This window comes from Chlorocebus sabaeus, chromosome X (assembly GCF_047675955.1).
Source record: "Chlorocebus sabaeus isolate Y175 chromosome X, mChlSab1.0.hap1, whole genome shotgun sequence".
In the NCBI taxonomy this organism is placed as follows: domain Eukaryota; kingdom Metazoa; phylum Chordata; class Mammalia; order Primates; family Cercopithecidae; genus Chlorocebus; species Chlorocebus sabaeus.
Genome location: NC_132933.1, coordinates 106,116,507 through 106,131,150, shown reverse-complemented (window position 1 = coordinate 106,131,150; position 14,644 = coordinate 106,116,507). Strand labels below are relative to the sequence as shown.

The window sequence follows — 14,644 nt, the reverse complement described above, 5'->3', positions numbered from 1 at the left end:
GTTTTTCTTCTTTGGGGTTTGCTCAAGTTCTTGAATCTGTAAATTTATGTCTTTCACCAATTTGGGAAATTTTCAGCCATATTTCAAGTAGTTTTTCAGTCTCTTTTTCTGGAACTTTGATGACATGCATGATAGATCTTATTATGGTTCCTCAGGCCCCTGAGGCTCTGTTTATCTTTTTTTTAACTCTATTTTCTGTTGTTCAGATTGGATAATTTCTATTGTTCTATTTTCAGTTTCACTAAGTCCTTACTCTATCATCTCTATTCTGCTATTGAGCCCATCCAGTGAGTTTTTCAAATTTTCATGATTGTATTTTACAGTTCTACAATTTCCATTTGGTAGCTTTTTAAAAAATTATATTTCTTCACTGAGAATTTCAATTTTTTCATTTGTTTCAAGTGTGTTTGTAATGGCTAATTGAGGATGTTTATGATTGCCACTTAAAATCTGTTTCAGATAATTTCAACATCTGTGTCATCTCAGTGTTGGTATGTATTAGTTGTCTTCTCTCATTCAAGCTGACATTTCCCTGGTTCTTGGTTTGACAAATGCTCTTTTTATTGTCCTGGACACTGGGAGAATTATCTTATGAATCTACAAATGTTATTTAAGTCTTCTATTTTAGCAGGCCTCCACTGACACCACACTGGTGGAGAAAGGGGCACATCACCTGGTTACTGCCAGGTCAAGGTGGCAGTCCAGAGATCCTGGCTTCCCACTAGGGCTTTGCTCACAGGAGGGGATTTTTTTTTTTTTTTTTTTTGTTTTTGCTTGGTTTCTGTCTTTTTAGAGTGAACCTTTTCCTATACTTTGGCTAGAGGTAACAGGCTTTTTTCAGGGCCTTTTTGTGTGTGTCTCTCACAATTGGCATTTCTGGCTTGCTGGCTTCTTTAGCACACAACATTCAGGATATAGAGGCGGCAGAAAGAAAACTCAGGGTCACGGTATTCCTCAGTTGCCAAGGTTCCTAGTCAGTCGGCCTTCTTCTCTCCACCCTTCAGACTCTTATCTTTGTTTTATACATAATATTTGGAGTTTTTAGTTATACACTTTGTGGGAGGAATAAGGAGAAGTGCATGATTCCATCTTGTCAACTAGAAGTCAACACTGGCCAGGTGCAGTGGCTCACATCTGTAATCCTAGCACTTTGGGAGGCTGAGGCAGGCAGATCACCTGGGGTCAGGAGTTCGATACCAGCCTGGCCAACATGGTGAAACCCTGTCTCTACTAAAAATACAAAACTTAGCTGGGCGTGGTGGTGCATGCCTGTAATCCCAGCTATTCGGGACGCTGAGGCACGAGAATCCCTTGAACCTGGGAGGTGGAGATTGCAGTGAGCCGAGATCACACCACTGCACTCCAGCCTATGTGACAGAGCTAGGCTCTGTCTTTAAAAAAAAAAAAAAAAAAGTTGGCCCATCTGGAAATTGGTTTTTATTAAAGACTGAAATTTGACATGGTATCTCTTTCTTTATGTAAGTAACCTGTTGTGGAGACTAAAGTAACTCCATCTTGGATGCTAATCCACCGTGTTGACTTGTGATTAACCTTGGTTCCAGGAATGCCTCTGAGATTTCCAGTTCATCTATTGTTCCTTGTGTAAGAGCACATCCTTACCATAAATTCTGCTCTTAGATCAAACTGTTACTCATTTCCTCTGAAGCACGTGTACCTTTTCCTTTGGTATATAATCCCTGGGTCTGGGGGTGGGGGCTAATGGCGTGGAGATCTACCTGCTTTGTAGCTGCTCAAGACCATACTTCTGTCCATAAGTTCCCCGATAAAATCATCCTGTGATGACAAGCTGGACTTCTCTGCCTCCTTCTTTGGTTTCTCAGCCCCTTCTGAGTTTGGGGGTCACTTTGCATATATAGCCCTTTAATGAAACGTGTACTAGCAAAATACTAAAGATTTATAGAAAGGGGCGGGGCACAGTGACTCATGCCAGTAATCTCAGCACTTTGGGAGGCCAAGGCAGGTGGATCACTTGAGGTCAGGAGTTCGAGGCCAGCCTTGCCAACATGGTGAAACCCTGTCTCTACTAAAAATACAAAAAATTAGCCAGGTGTGGCGGTACACGCCTGTAATCCCAGCTACTCAGGAGGCTAAGGCAGGAGAATTGCTTGAACTCAGGAGGTGGAGGTTGCAGTGAGCTTAGATCATGCCACTGTACTCTAGCCTGGGCATGAGTGAGACTCCGTCTCAAAAAAAAAAAAAAAAGAAAGACTTATAGAAAGGCCTCAAAGCATTTATGAAATTAGCTTTTCCTTAATGCTTAGTGTGACTCTTTATTGCACATTTTAAATCATCTTGAAACTGCCTTTCCCAAACTTTGCATCAGTAGTTCTATTAAGCTGATGGACAAGTTTCACTCCATTAGAAAATGTCAAATTTGGTACACATCCAGGATCAGAGGAAGGATCACAGGAGAGCAAGAAACTGGTGACAGGACTAGTACAGACACACTGGAGTCAGCCCACTTTCCACTGCTCACGTAGAGTGACACAAGCAATGTGTTTAAATGAAAGAAGAAAAAGTTCAGGTGCCACAAAGGTAGAAAGCTGGACTCACTGCCTATCTACAGCCTCAGTTGTATAGAATTGTCAGTTGCTGTTGACATTTTGCACATATGAACTGGTACTTGAGTGAAGAATGGATGGGTACATGGTTGGTGCCTAAAGGTATGGCTTCAATCCCAATTCCTCCCACACGCTACCCAGAAGCTCCCAGAAAGCCCTGTTCTCCTCAGCAGGCGCTCCACAACAGCAGCTACAGAAAGCACAGCCATGCTAACAGAGGCGCCCTCAGATTTTTCCCATCTTCACCCTCACCCAGTGACCTCTTGGGTCATTTTCTCCTGGTCTGTCTTCACAAACCAGAAATGATTGATACTGATTCGGTATGGGTTTGGAAGATTATAGATTTCTGATTTAAAAGGACTTATGTTGTCACGGTCCAACAGACTTCCTTTCTGGGGATTTCTGTGTTCGGAAGTTCAGACATCCTTTGTTCCTTCCCTTCCAGGTCAGTCACCATGAACCAGGGCACTCGGCATGCTGCCTCAGCACTGGAGAAGCAGCGCTGTGGAGGCAATCTGTCACACTGTCAGAGTCTGGGAGTTGACTTGCTACCAACTGCTGTGCAATTCTGCTGAGCAGGAATATCATGAGCTGTTCAATAATGACAGATGCATTGGTTGAGATGAAGTTTCCAGTAAGGAAGTGACAGTGCAATGTGGATATTTATGGCCGTAAAATAGGAAGAGCTTAAGTTCCCAGGCTGAACCTGCCACTGCTGGAGCCATTTCATTTCAACAAGGCGTCCTCACAACAAAGAAGAGATGTGATTTGGTACCATTTCACATCAGCAGGTGTCTGGATGAAAACATCAATGTGAATAAGGGCCAACTGCAGTCCTGTCTATCTTGATTAAATTACTTAATATTAAATAATAGGTCTGGGCAGTATTGTTTTTAACCTGACTCATCCGGCTGTCCTTCAAATAGCTCCGTCTACCCAGAACTGACTTTTAAAAAGTAATTTTTCTCCCTGGGCTGGGAGAACCCTAATGAACTGAAACACATTTTTACTTTAAAATTTTTCTATCTGGTGTTTTTGTAATTATACTATTAAATGACTTTGGAGTCATGTTAATGACAGGATTTGTTTTGTTTGGATGCAGTTCAATTGCATGGTTTGGGTAAAAGCTAGTCTACATACAGAGGAATATGAAGACTGTGGAAGAAACTGTATATTGGGTTTAAGAATTTCAGCAATTATCCAGTACGAACCTAAGCATTAAGCTGCAATGTCAAATCCACTTGCTTCAGTCTTACTAGTTGATGTTGCCAACAGTTGGTAATGCCTTTTTCAGGATTCAACATTCAAAGCCTGTTAAAGATGGTTACAGGCAAGGAGGAGTCACAGGCAGAGGCCAGATTTAAAGTATATCTTTTAACCCTAATGCACATTTTAGAAAGTCTCAAAAATCTGTTGCTGTTGATTTTTACATCCTTTTTTTTTTTTTTTTTTTTTTTTTTTTGAGACAGAGTCTTGCTGTGTCACCCAGGCTGGAGTGCAGTGGTGCAATCTTGGCTCACTGCAACCTCCACTTCCCGGGCTCAAGTGATTCTCCTGCCTCAGCCTCCCGAGTAGCTGGGACTACAGGTGCATGCCACCATGCCTGGCTAATTTTTGTATTTTCAGTAGAGACGGGCTTTCACCATGTTGACCAGGCTGGTCCTGAACTCTTGACCTCAGGTGATCCGCCCACCTCGGCCTCCCAAAGTGCTGGGATTACAGGTGTGAGCCACTGCGCCCAGCCCTATTTTAAAACTGAATTTCTTCAAGCATCTAAATCACAGGCTGGCAGAAACTTCTGTTAAGGCCCAGATAGTAAACAGTTTAGTTTTTATGGGCCATATGATCTCTGTTGCAGCTCCTCAGCTTTGTCATTGTAGCAGGAAAGCAGCCACAGACAGTAAGCAAATCAGTGAGCCTAGTCATGCCAATAAAACTTTATTTACAAAAAAAGGCAGTGGGCTGGACTTGGTTCAGGAGCCAGCTGTAGTTTGCCAACCCCAGGCCTAAAGAAAGCTGGAGAGGAATAGTTACACCCAGAAAAGAACCTCTCAGTGAGGGAAACAGACTAAGAATAGTATCGCACTACAGCCTTCTACCAACAGATGATACTTTAAAATACAAAACAAAATTAGCTCAGCCAGTTAGTTGTTTTATTTTGAGTTTTGTTTAAAAAAAAAAAAAAAGCTTTGAGAAAATGTGTTAAATATCAGTAAAGGGCAGGAACACACATGGCTAGCTTTACGATAACAATCTAAACATACACAAAGGCAAACATTGAGTAAAATGCTAGGGAAAGACAGCACTTTGGGGGCCTACTGCAGTTTTCCTTATTGCACATAAAGGTTGTGGATAACTCCAAGTCTTTAATTTTTCACAGTTATACTTTAATGTCATTTTATATAACATTTATTTATATAACATACTATAATGTTAATTTTATAAAACCACCAGTTTGCTACTGTTCAATGGAAATAGAAGACAAAATTCTCCCCAATTACAGTATGTAAGCTCTCTATAAAAAGTTCCCTAGGTCACATCATTCCATGTTAAATTCGTCCTATTCTATTTTAAAAATTGCTTTTCAGCTATTAAATGAATCTTGATGGCCTTCTCATTTAACCATTTTCATGGACATAGTACAGCTTCACAAGTAAAAAGTACCAGATGTATTTTATGTGAAAAACAAAAGGACAACTTAGGAGGAGCTGGCCCTACTATGAAGTCACACTTTGAACGATCAATTTCAGTGGTAAATTCCCAATCTGTAGACTTAACACCCGCACAACTGAAAACCATCCCTCTGCTTCTCCAAAGCCCACAATTGGAATAATCACAACACAAGTCAGCCCCCAAATGTCCGAGCAGTTAAGTCATCCAGTAACACCTGAATTGTAGCCTCTTTCAAGTGCTTGAGACAGCAGATGTTGAGGTTTCCGTGCTGTTTACAAGTCCTTTTCTATCTGAGTTCCTCCAACATATTACAGGCCCAGACAATTTTCCACTGGCCAATAGCTGACCATGACATTTGATGATTCTGTTAAGCCTTTTGAAAGGCGGTCATCAGAAGGAGAAGGTGACTTCTGCTGTGTGTTCTCATGTCTGCTTTGGACCTTTTCAAAGGACAGCACAGCAGACAGCCCTTCCTTTTCATCTTCTCCAAGGCTCAGGTAGCAGAAAACCGGCTGCCTGTGTGTTCCATATGGGCCATGACTATAGTATACCCTGCTTACAAAAATAAGACTAACATCAAAAACTTTGGTTTTGCTCTTTACAATTTTTGCTAGCACTGGGTGACAAGGTGTGTTTAATTTTTTAAAAATGTCTATGAAAATTGAAACTGGAAAAAATTGTTTAGGTCTTGTTTTGAAAGGACTGTTGATGAGTCTACTTGCTTTTCCTAGTTAAGCCACTAGCATTGGTTTCTACAGTATTTCTCTATATGTTGTTTTCAGGTTTTAGAAACAGGGACGATTTTTTCAGGTATCAAAGTGGTAAAGGCAGTATTCAGATGGGTTGTTTCTAAACTACAACTCTTGGCCACTAGATTCCTTCGACTTCACTGTATCAGAATGTAGCAGCCGACACTGGCAAGCCAGAGTGTCAGTTAAAGAACAGAAGAGATCAGAACTCAATGATACCAGTCTAATGTATATGAAAGACTTTTTCCTGAACTAATGAATCTATAGAATCAACATCAAAAGGCAGACAAGAAACTTGTCAAGTTCCCCACTTTTGAAGTGGAATAAGAAGTCATATACTTGTGAGATCAGTAGGCTGACTTCCTAGCAGCCCTCATTGCAGATAATCTTTCACAACAGATGGTAAAATCAGCTTTCTGATACACTCTTAGAACTCACAACGGGTACATGGTAGGTTTCCAAGTGGGTGATTTTCACCTCTGATGAGATGCTCTAACACCCTGCCACTGTTTTTCCCCCTAAGTACATCAGTGGTGTTTCTACATTTGGAAATCACTTGTTCACATTAAACATCTGGTATGATTACATTAACTTCCACTGCAGACAAGGACAGGGAGAGATAGGATGACAGGATGACGTGAAACAGACCAACAGACCTCTATTTTGGAACTGTTAGTTCTTTGTCCTAGACGGAATCGTTCATGGATAGCTGAGATACCCTTTTGCATGTTTTCTAAAGAGATTCCATTTGTCAGCCAAACCACAGAGGACATTTTCGGGTCTAGAGAACACAGCCTGAAGAGCTCCTTGCTGTTTGCTTGATGAAACATTTGATGTCACAGTGTGATTTCTGCCTTCCAGGCATCAATGCTTATTTGTCTCATCACCCCAGTAACCACCCTGGATGCTCGGATCCATATGCCCTTCCTGTGCTTGTTTCCTAGGAAGAAATGTGGCCTTATTTAAATTCCAAATTTTCTTCTCTAGGAGAGAAAGTTTAGGTTTCTGGTAGTTCTCAAAAAGCGTACTAAAAGGAATAGCAGCTTTCATCTTCTCTCTGTCAGGGCTACACAAAAGTGTGCATCTCCTTAATCACCTGCTATGGAAACTACCACCATCACCATGTGATAGCAAAGGACCACAACCTTCTACTTTGCTCCAGCAGTAAACGGGCCCACCCTTATTCTGAGGAATCCAATGTGGACCCAGGCATGAGGACAGGTGAAGGGAAAGAAAATCTGACTCCAGAGGGGACTATTAATTTAATTCCAGGTGAAATTAAAAACAAAACAAAACAGCTTCCCAGAAACCTTCATGCTTGATTAGTCAGCAGCTCAGTTAATACCTTCCCTTTATTCCCCACAAGTGGGAACCAAGATGGCAGGTTTTTAATTCTCCCCATACATACTCCAAGCCACCCTTCTCTCTCCTTGAAGGCTCCAAGGTTTTCGTGATCTTTTCAGCTGTACTTTATGGAGTATGTTCTTGAGTTCTGCAAAGATTAGCATCAAACTCTCTCATAGCTGCCCAGCCTGTATTATTGGTCAATACTCAGTTCGTTTCACATGACTAACAATTAAAAAAAAAAAAAAAACCTTCATCTGCTAGACCATTCTTTAAAATAAGATTCCAAATAGGGTCTGCTGCGAGCCCTAGACTAAAGGCTCTTGTCAATCCTGGCTGCACATCAAGGACACTCTACTCCTGAGGTTCCAAACAAAGCATGGATTCCAGGTCCCACCTGAAGCTACTGAATCCGAATCTCTGAGGGGAGGGCCCTTGCACTGATTTAAAAACAAAAACTGGCCAGACGATCCTAATTTACAGCCAGGGTTGAGAACCTCTGCTCTAGAACATCGGACTCTGCTGAACTGTCATCGCTGCCAACCCAGAACAAATACGTGTATGAGATGACTTGGGTTTACTCTCTTGGAAGAACTTTGTTTAGTTGGATGTACCATTACTTAGCAGTTTCAATCTGATCTTATGCCAGACTGGCAGCAGATAGTTGGCCTCGTGTTGAATGATGCCTGGGCTTTGTGGCACTCTACTCTTCTCCACACGGCATAGGCAAAATGCTTCCAGATGTGGAACCACTTGATGAATGGATTCACATTCCCAGGACCCCTGGTAAGGTCAGGGTTATTCTCCACAAACTACAAACAAAAATTAGGACCAAAGTGCCTTACTTTGATTCACCAAATATTTGTAATCAAATAAGGACTTAGAACACTGGAAAGCAGTTCTGATTCCAAATGGCTGACAGCTCGGGGTTAGTGACAAAGGCAAGAAAGGGAGACCAGCCTGCATTTCCAGCTTCCTAACATACAAAGAAAGGTCGGGGTAGGGTCACTAGGCAAATGCTGCATCTAGGTTCTGGGCCCTCTCTTCCCTGGGTGGGCCTTCTGGGTGGGCCTCCTGCCCTACATAAACCGTCCCTAACCCACCTTGTTTACATTTAAACTACACTGTCGTAGACAGCAATTCAGGGAAGAGGACAAGCCATAATTAGGATTTCCTCCCTGTTTCTCTTGTCATCTCCCCACAGGAAAACCCTGATGGGAAGCCCGCCCCTCTAGTTTTGGTCTTGGCAAATCTACATTTCCTTGTATGTGAGTAGATCAGAATCAAATGTTTGCAATGAAGACTACAAGACCCTTTGGGGATAAACACAACACTCTATGAATTGAACGAAGACTAGGAAGGGAAACTGGGTGGTTATTTTTCTTCCGTAAGAGAGTCATTTCTTGTAATCTTGTAAAAGCTTTCTAAAAACAAAACAAAAAAAACCAAAATAATGGCTGGGGGCGGTGGCTCACACCTGTAATCCCAGCACTTTGGGAGGTCGAGGCGGGTGGATCACGAGGTCAGTAGATCAAGACCATCCTGGCCAACATGGTGAAACCCCATCTCTACTAAAAAATACAAAAAAATTAGCTGGGTGTGGTGGTGGGCACCTGTAATCCCAGCTACTCGGGAGGCTGAAGTAGGAGAATCGCTTGAACCTGGGAGGTGGAGATTGCAGTAAGCCGAGATCATGGCACTGCACTCCAGCCTGGGGGATAGAGCAAGACTCCATCTCAAAACAAAACAAAACAAAACAAAACAAAAACACACACACACAAAAACAAACAACAACAACATAACAACAAGGCCTTGAGGTGAACAAAGAACCATCACCAGGGTGTGTCTGTTAGCGTTTCCCCTCCAAAATTAAGTAAGCAATATAAGATAAGCAAAGCTTTATAAAGACCCAACCAAAGAGCCAAGCAGCCTATCTCTCCATCTCTGCAAAACAAAAACAAAAATGAAAACAAAACAAGCCTTGCCTTTTAGATTTATATGGCATGACTGGTCATTACTAACTCTGCTAAATAAAAAATCCTGTGCTGGTTCTGGACTCCAGCACATAGATAATACAGGCCTCTGCCAGGCCTGGTAGCTGCTGTCTGCAACTCCACCCCAGGATATAAGAACTTCCCTTCCAGGGGCTATGAAAGCTCTTTCTCTGGCTGTGGGGTGGGGTGTAGGTCTTATTCTTAAGTCCTTCACTAGCCTAGTTAACCCTGAGGCCTCATGGGTTTGAGTAGGTTGTTTAGCATTTTTCAAACTTCCAAAAACCATGGATGACCATACAATCAAAATGGACTTTATTGTAGATAAAAAGGAAAGAGGAGAATAAAAATCATTCAACTGTATTTTTTTTTTTGAGACAGGGTCTCATTCTGTTGCCCAGACTGGATTGCAGTGGCATGATCTCAGCTCACTGCAACCTCTGCCTCTTGGGCTCAAGCGATCCTCCCGCCTCAGCCTCCCAAGTAGCTGGAACTACAGACATGTGCCACCATGCCTGGCTCATTTTTGTATTTCTGTAGAAACAGGGTTTTGCCACGTTGCCCAGTCTGGTCTTCAACTCCTGAGCTCAAGTGATCCTCCTGCCTCAGCCTCCCAAAGTGATTATGGCCATAAGCCACTGTGCCCGGTCTCAATTTTATTTTATTGAACCATATGAAATTCCCACTACTGTTTTTACAAAATGGTCAAATATCAGCAAATTCATATGGCTCAACCTAATTAAATAGGTATTTTCCTGATTTGCACAAATTATCAATTCAAACACAAAGTTGTGAAGCAATGTCTTATTTAAAAATTAAGCATTAAACATGCGAATTGAGAAGATTAAATGGCTGATTTCACTATGGGTGGACTAGACTGGGACACTGTTTTGTCTGCCGTCATAAGAAAAACTGGCCAGTATGGTGAAACCCCGTCTCTACTAAAAATACAAAAAATTAGCCGGGCGTGGTGGCGGGTGCCTGTAATCCCAGCTACTCGGGAGGCTGAGGCAGGAGAATCGCTTGAACCTGGGAGGCGGAGGTTGCAGTGAGCCGAGATCGTGCCACTGCACTCCAGCCTGGGTGACACTGCGAGACTCCATCTCAAAAAAAAAGAAAGAAAGAAAGAAAAAGGAAAAAAAAGAAAAATGCCCATGTTATTGAAAGCATTTTTTAGAAATTGGGTTGCCAGAAATAAGCTAGTACTGAAGCACAGAGACGTGGGGAGAAACTCAAACTTTTCCCGAGAGGTCTTTCTGTATTTCAGCACTACAGGTGTAGACAGACAGAACAGCTCATCCAGAAAGAACCCAAACTGAAAACCTAACTTTCAAATCACACCCACATGTGAAGCTGGTGCAGCAGCCTCCCCAGATACAAGGAAAATGACCCTTCTCTGCATGGCACTCAGTGGCGTAAAGACACTCGGATTCTTAAGCTCATAGAAGACAGAACTTTCTAGTGAGCTGAAAATACTTAATTAATGTTCCATTGTCTGCCCTCTGATTCCTCAGGTGGCCACTGAAATCTCATGCATTCATCAGCTCAAAGTTTGGAATTCTACCCAGTCTTGAGACTACTGTGTTGTATTTCTTTGCAGTTAATTTTTTTGCATTGGGATTTCTTTCCCTCTGAATTCTAGCCTGGTGCCTTATAGGTTTCTTGCTGCCTTCTCTTCCCCAGATTATGGCATCCTACAAAATGTGGTGTTACTTCTAAACCCACAGTACATACTTCAGTCCTAGTGATTATTTCCCTAGGCTGTCAGCTTATATGGCAGCCCTCAAAAGTTGAATGCTGACTGGGTGCAGTGGCTCACACCTGGAATCCCAGCACTTTGGGAGGCCAAGGCAGGTGGATCACAAGGTCAGGAATTTGAGACCAGCCTGGCCAACATGGTGAAACCTCGTCTCTACCAAAAATACAAAAAATTAGCTGGGCGTGGTGGTGGGCGCCTGTAATCCCAGCTACTCAGGAGGCTGAGACAGGAGAATCACTTCAATCCGTGAGGCAGAGGTTGCAGTGAGCCGAGACCACGCCACTGTACTCCAGCCTGGGCGACAAGAGCAAAACTCCATCCCAAAAAAAAAAAAAAAAAAACAGTTGGATGCTTTTTGCAGTGGTACCATCATCAGTTTCTAAATACCTCCTTTCCTCAGATTAATTAAAAAATAAGAGTATAACACTATTTGCCTTTGGTTTTAAACATTTCATAACTACTTCTTTATGGATATCACCAGAGAAGGAACTATAATTCTTTGTTCCATGTTGAAATGTTCATGGATGTATTTTCAAATCTTTAGTCTAGAAAAAACACAGGCAGCATAAAGTCAGGAATGCTGATAAGAGGTTGCAGTCAAGCAGCCTTCATTGCCAGAGCCTCCACTCAAATTGCTTTTTCATGTTTTCTGTCCCATTTAACACCAGTTTCCCATAATCCTTGGAGTTCCGATCTCAATTGCCTTCCTTCTCTTTAACTTGATATTTCTATGGTCAGCTTGACTTGCACTGCTGTGTACTGAGATGCAGCCTCTCATGGGAGGAATCCCCCGCCCAGCACCTGCCTCGCCTCATTCAGATACTGCAGGTGAATGAATTAGGAGACCATTAAAGCATGCTATTTTTTTGTTTAACTCTGAAACAGCGCACTATGTGAAAAAAAGTGGGAATAGGTCTATGTTTATCTGAATTTAGAGACACTTTTGCCTCACCATCTGCATTGTGAATTAAATTTTAAGTGTTACGATAGCTTCAGACCCCAATAAAATAGAAGAGTTAGTTCAACCTAGTCACTGCCCCACCTCAAACAACACTAGGCCGTCCTCACCCCATCGGGAGCCTACCCCATCGTGCCAGGGTTTGGGGGGAAAGTCAAGCATTATCTTCCAGAGGAAACACTAGGCGGGTGCCCCGGCTCGAAACCTTCTGGTCTCCCATTCCCAGGTCTCGCTCCAGCACTTCCTCCGAGCTGCTCTTCGTTCTCCGGCTGCCCTCCAGACTCGTGGAGGCGGTGTGCGAACTTGAGGAGCCATTTGCAGTCACTGTGCTGTCCCCGTACGTCAATGTCAGGTCGCCTTCGGTCAGGATGAAATCGGAGTCTTCCTCTCTCAGTGGCTCTTGGTTCTGAAAAGTGCAACCAACAACAACAACAACAAAAATGAGAGACTGATATCTTCCAGGTTTGGCACCAACCCTAACCCCAATCCCAACTCCTCATCTGAAAACTGGGGATTATGAAACTTGCCTGCCTTGAGCCTCTAGTGTGGTAACTGGACGCAAACTGTAGAGGGCTAGGCACAGTTGCCTAGGCACAGAGGACTAGGACTTAGAATACTAGAAAACAGTTCCTGATTTCAATATCCGACAGCTTGGGGTTAGTGAAAAAGGGAAGAAAGGGAGACCAGCCTGGATTTCCAGCTTCTCAACACACAAAGAAAGGCCAGAGTAGGGTAACTGGGCAAACGTTGCAAACAGGTTTTAGGTACTGTCTTCTCTGGGTAGGCATTCTGGATGGGCCTCCCGCCCTCTACAAACCGTCTCCAACCCGTCTTGTTTACATTGGAACTACTCTTTGTCCTAGACAGTAATTCAGGGAAGAGGACAAGCCATAATTAGGATTTCCTCCCTGTTTCCCCTGTTATCTCCCCACAGGAAAACCCTGGTAGGAACCCACCCGCCACATCCTCAGGTGGATGAATCAAATGATCGAGGGAGAGCAAAGTTGCAAGCACTTGAACTATCAGATGGTAGCAAGAGTGCCGGAGACGGCATGAGGTCAGACAGGACCTTCTTCCTCCAATGGATTTAACCAACAAAACAAGGGCAAGGCCACAACCCAGCTCCCCCGCTGCATTGAGGCCTATCGAGTACTGTGCACTGCCTTCTAGAAGGGCAAACACAGTGTCAAATACACTGGGTAAACTGATTTTTTTCTCTCCTCTTTCCCACCGACCCTTCAAAGCTGATCTGAAGTCCTGTATCCTCTTATGAGACAGAGTCTCTGGGGTGCCGAACTGGCCTCTCTGACCCCCTCAGGGCCCTCGCGCAGTCACACTGCCCAAGGCCATGGGCAGATTCCCCCAGGTCAGTGCCTGGACTCCCCATCTAGGTGACAAATGCCAAAGGGCAGTGACCTCCTTCTCCACACCTTGGCACCTTCCTCAATGGTACCTACCTCATAGTAGGTGCTAAGTGAATGCTGGGTAAATGCACCAGCTAGGGAAGACTCATGGGTTGAGTTTCCTCTCCCAGACTTATTTCTGTGCACTCACTGGCGCCAATCACATACTTGTTTCTGCATTCTCAGTGATGTCAACTTCTCCACACAGTCTACAGTGTGACTCCACTTAACTAATGCTTCAGCATTTTTGACAAGCAAGCACGCAACTCCTCTCACTTGCTGCTTCACCTCCCCACTGGAATGAAGCAGGGTGCAAATGCCCAATGAGATAAAAGTCCTGTATTCAGGCAGATGCTCAGAGCACAGTTCTAAAACTTGCTCTAAACTCCCAAATTTCCTCTTTACCAGTGTTTAGAAAGTCCTGAAACTCGATCTGCTTTACAGTAGCCTTCCTTCTTTCTCTTCTTATTTTTTGGGACGGAGTTTCACTCTTGCCACCCAGGCTGGAGTGCAATGGTGCAATCTTGGCTCTCTGCAACCTCCGCCTCCCGGGTTCAAGTAATTCTCCTGCCTCAGCCTCCTGAGTAGCTGGGATTACAGGCATGTGCCACTACACCCCGCTAATTTTTGTATTTTTAGTAGAGATGGGAGTTTTACCATGTTGGTCAGGCTAGTCTCAAACTCCTGACCTCAGGTGATCCTCCCGCCTCGGCCTCCCAAAGTGCTGGCATTACAGGCATAAGCCACCATGCCCAGCCAGTAGCTTATGTCTCCCATCTGAATTTCCAGCTCCCAGGGAGTTCACCTTCCCTGTCTCAGCACATCGCAGTTCTCCCATTCATACATGTACAACATAATGATTTTGTTCATCTCTGTCAAAATCTCTCTGCCAGGGCTCTTGGCTTCCAGTTTTCAGGGAGATGGTCCTGGCACATATTTTACTGCTTCAAGGTTTGGAGCCATGGAAGGACAGAGGCAAACATGGGACAACTGCAGGTGAGAGTAATTCTGCAAATGAAGGAAAGCCCACCAAAGCACCACAGAGGAAACCCTGGGCATGAACTGTGATGTGGTCCGCTTTCACTCTTTACAGAGGGAAGCAGGGCCTAAATTCATTGATAGGAGAAAACAAAACTGGATGTCAACCTGTTGCATTTGCGAAACTCCCAAGCCCAGACATAGTAC

At 43.6% G+C, this 14,644-nt stretch overlaps 2 protein-coding genes across 4 annotated transcripts in view; one reads left to right on the top strand and one right to left on the bottom strand.

The window, feature by feature from the left end:
- The window catches only part of CHST7 (carbohydrate sulfotransferase 7), a 50,073-nt gene that overhangs the window by 22,479 nt on the left and 12,950 nt on the right, over positions 1–14,644 (top strand). The window contains exon 2 of one of the 3 annotated variants that reach the window (XM_007991493.3): positions 3,028–7,629. The exons of the other annotated variants lie outside the window; for them this stretch is intronic. The gene's annotated coding sequence lies outside the window, so the exon portion shown is untranslated. Of the gene's footprint in view, positions 1–3,027; positions 7,630–14,644 lie in introns of those variants that run through there. 3 annotated transcript variants of the gene reach the window in all.
- SLC9A7 (solute carrier family 9 member A7) overlaps positions 4,717–14,644 on the bottom strand; it is a 151,947-nt gene continuing 142,019 nt past the window's right edge. Inside the window, exon 17 of the mRNA XM_007991491.3 lies at positions 4,717–12,462. Within this exon, the coding sequence (XP_007989682.2) occupies positions 12,211–12,462 (252 nt within the window). The 3' untranslated portion in view covers positions 4,717–12,210. The remainder of the gene's footprint in view (positions 12,463–14,644) is intronic.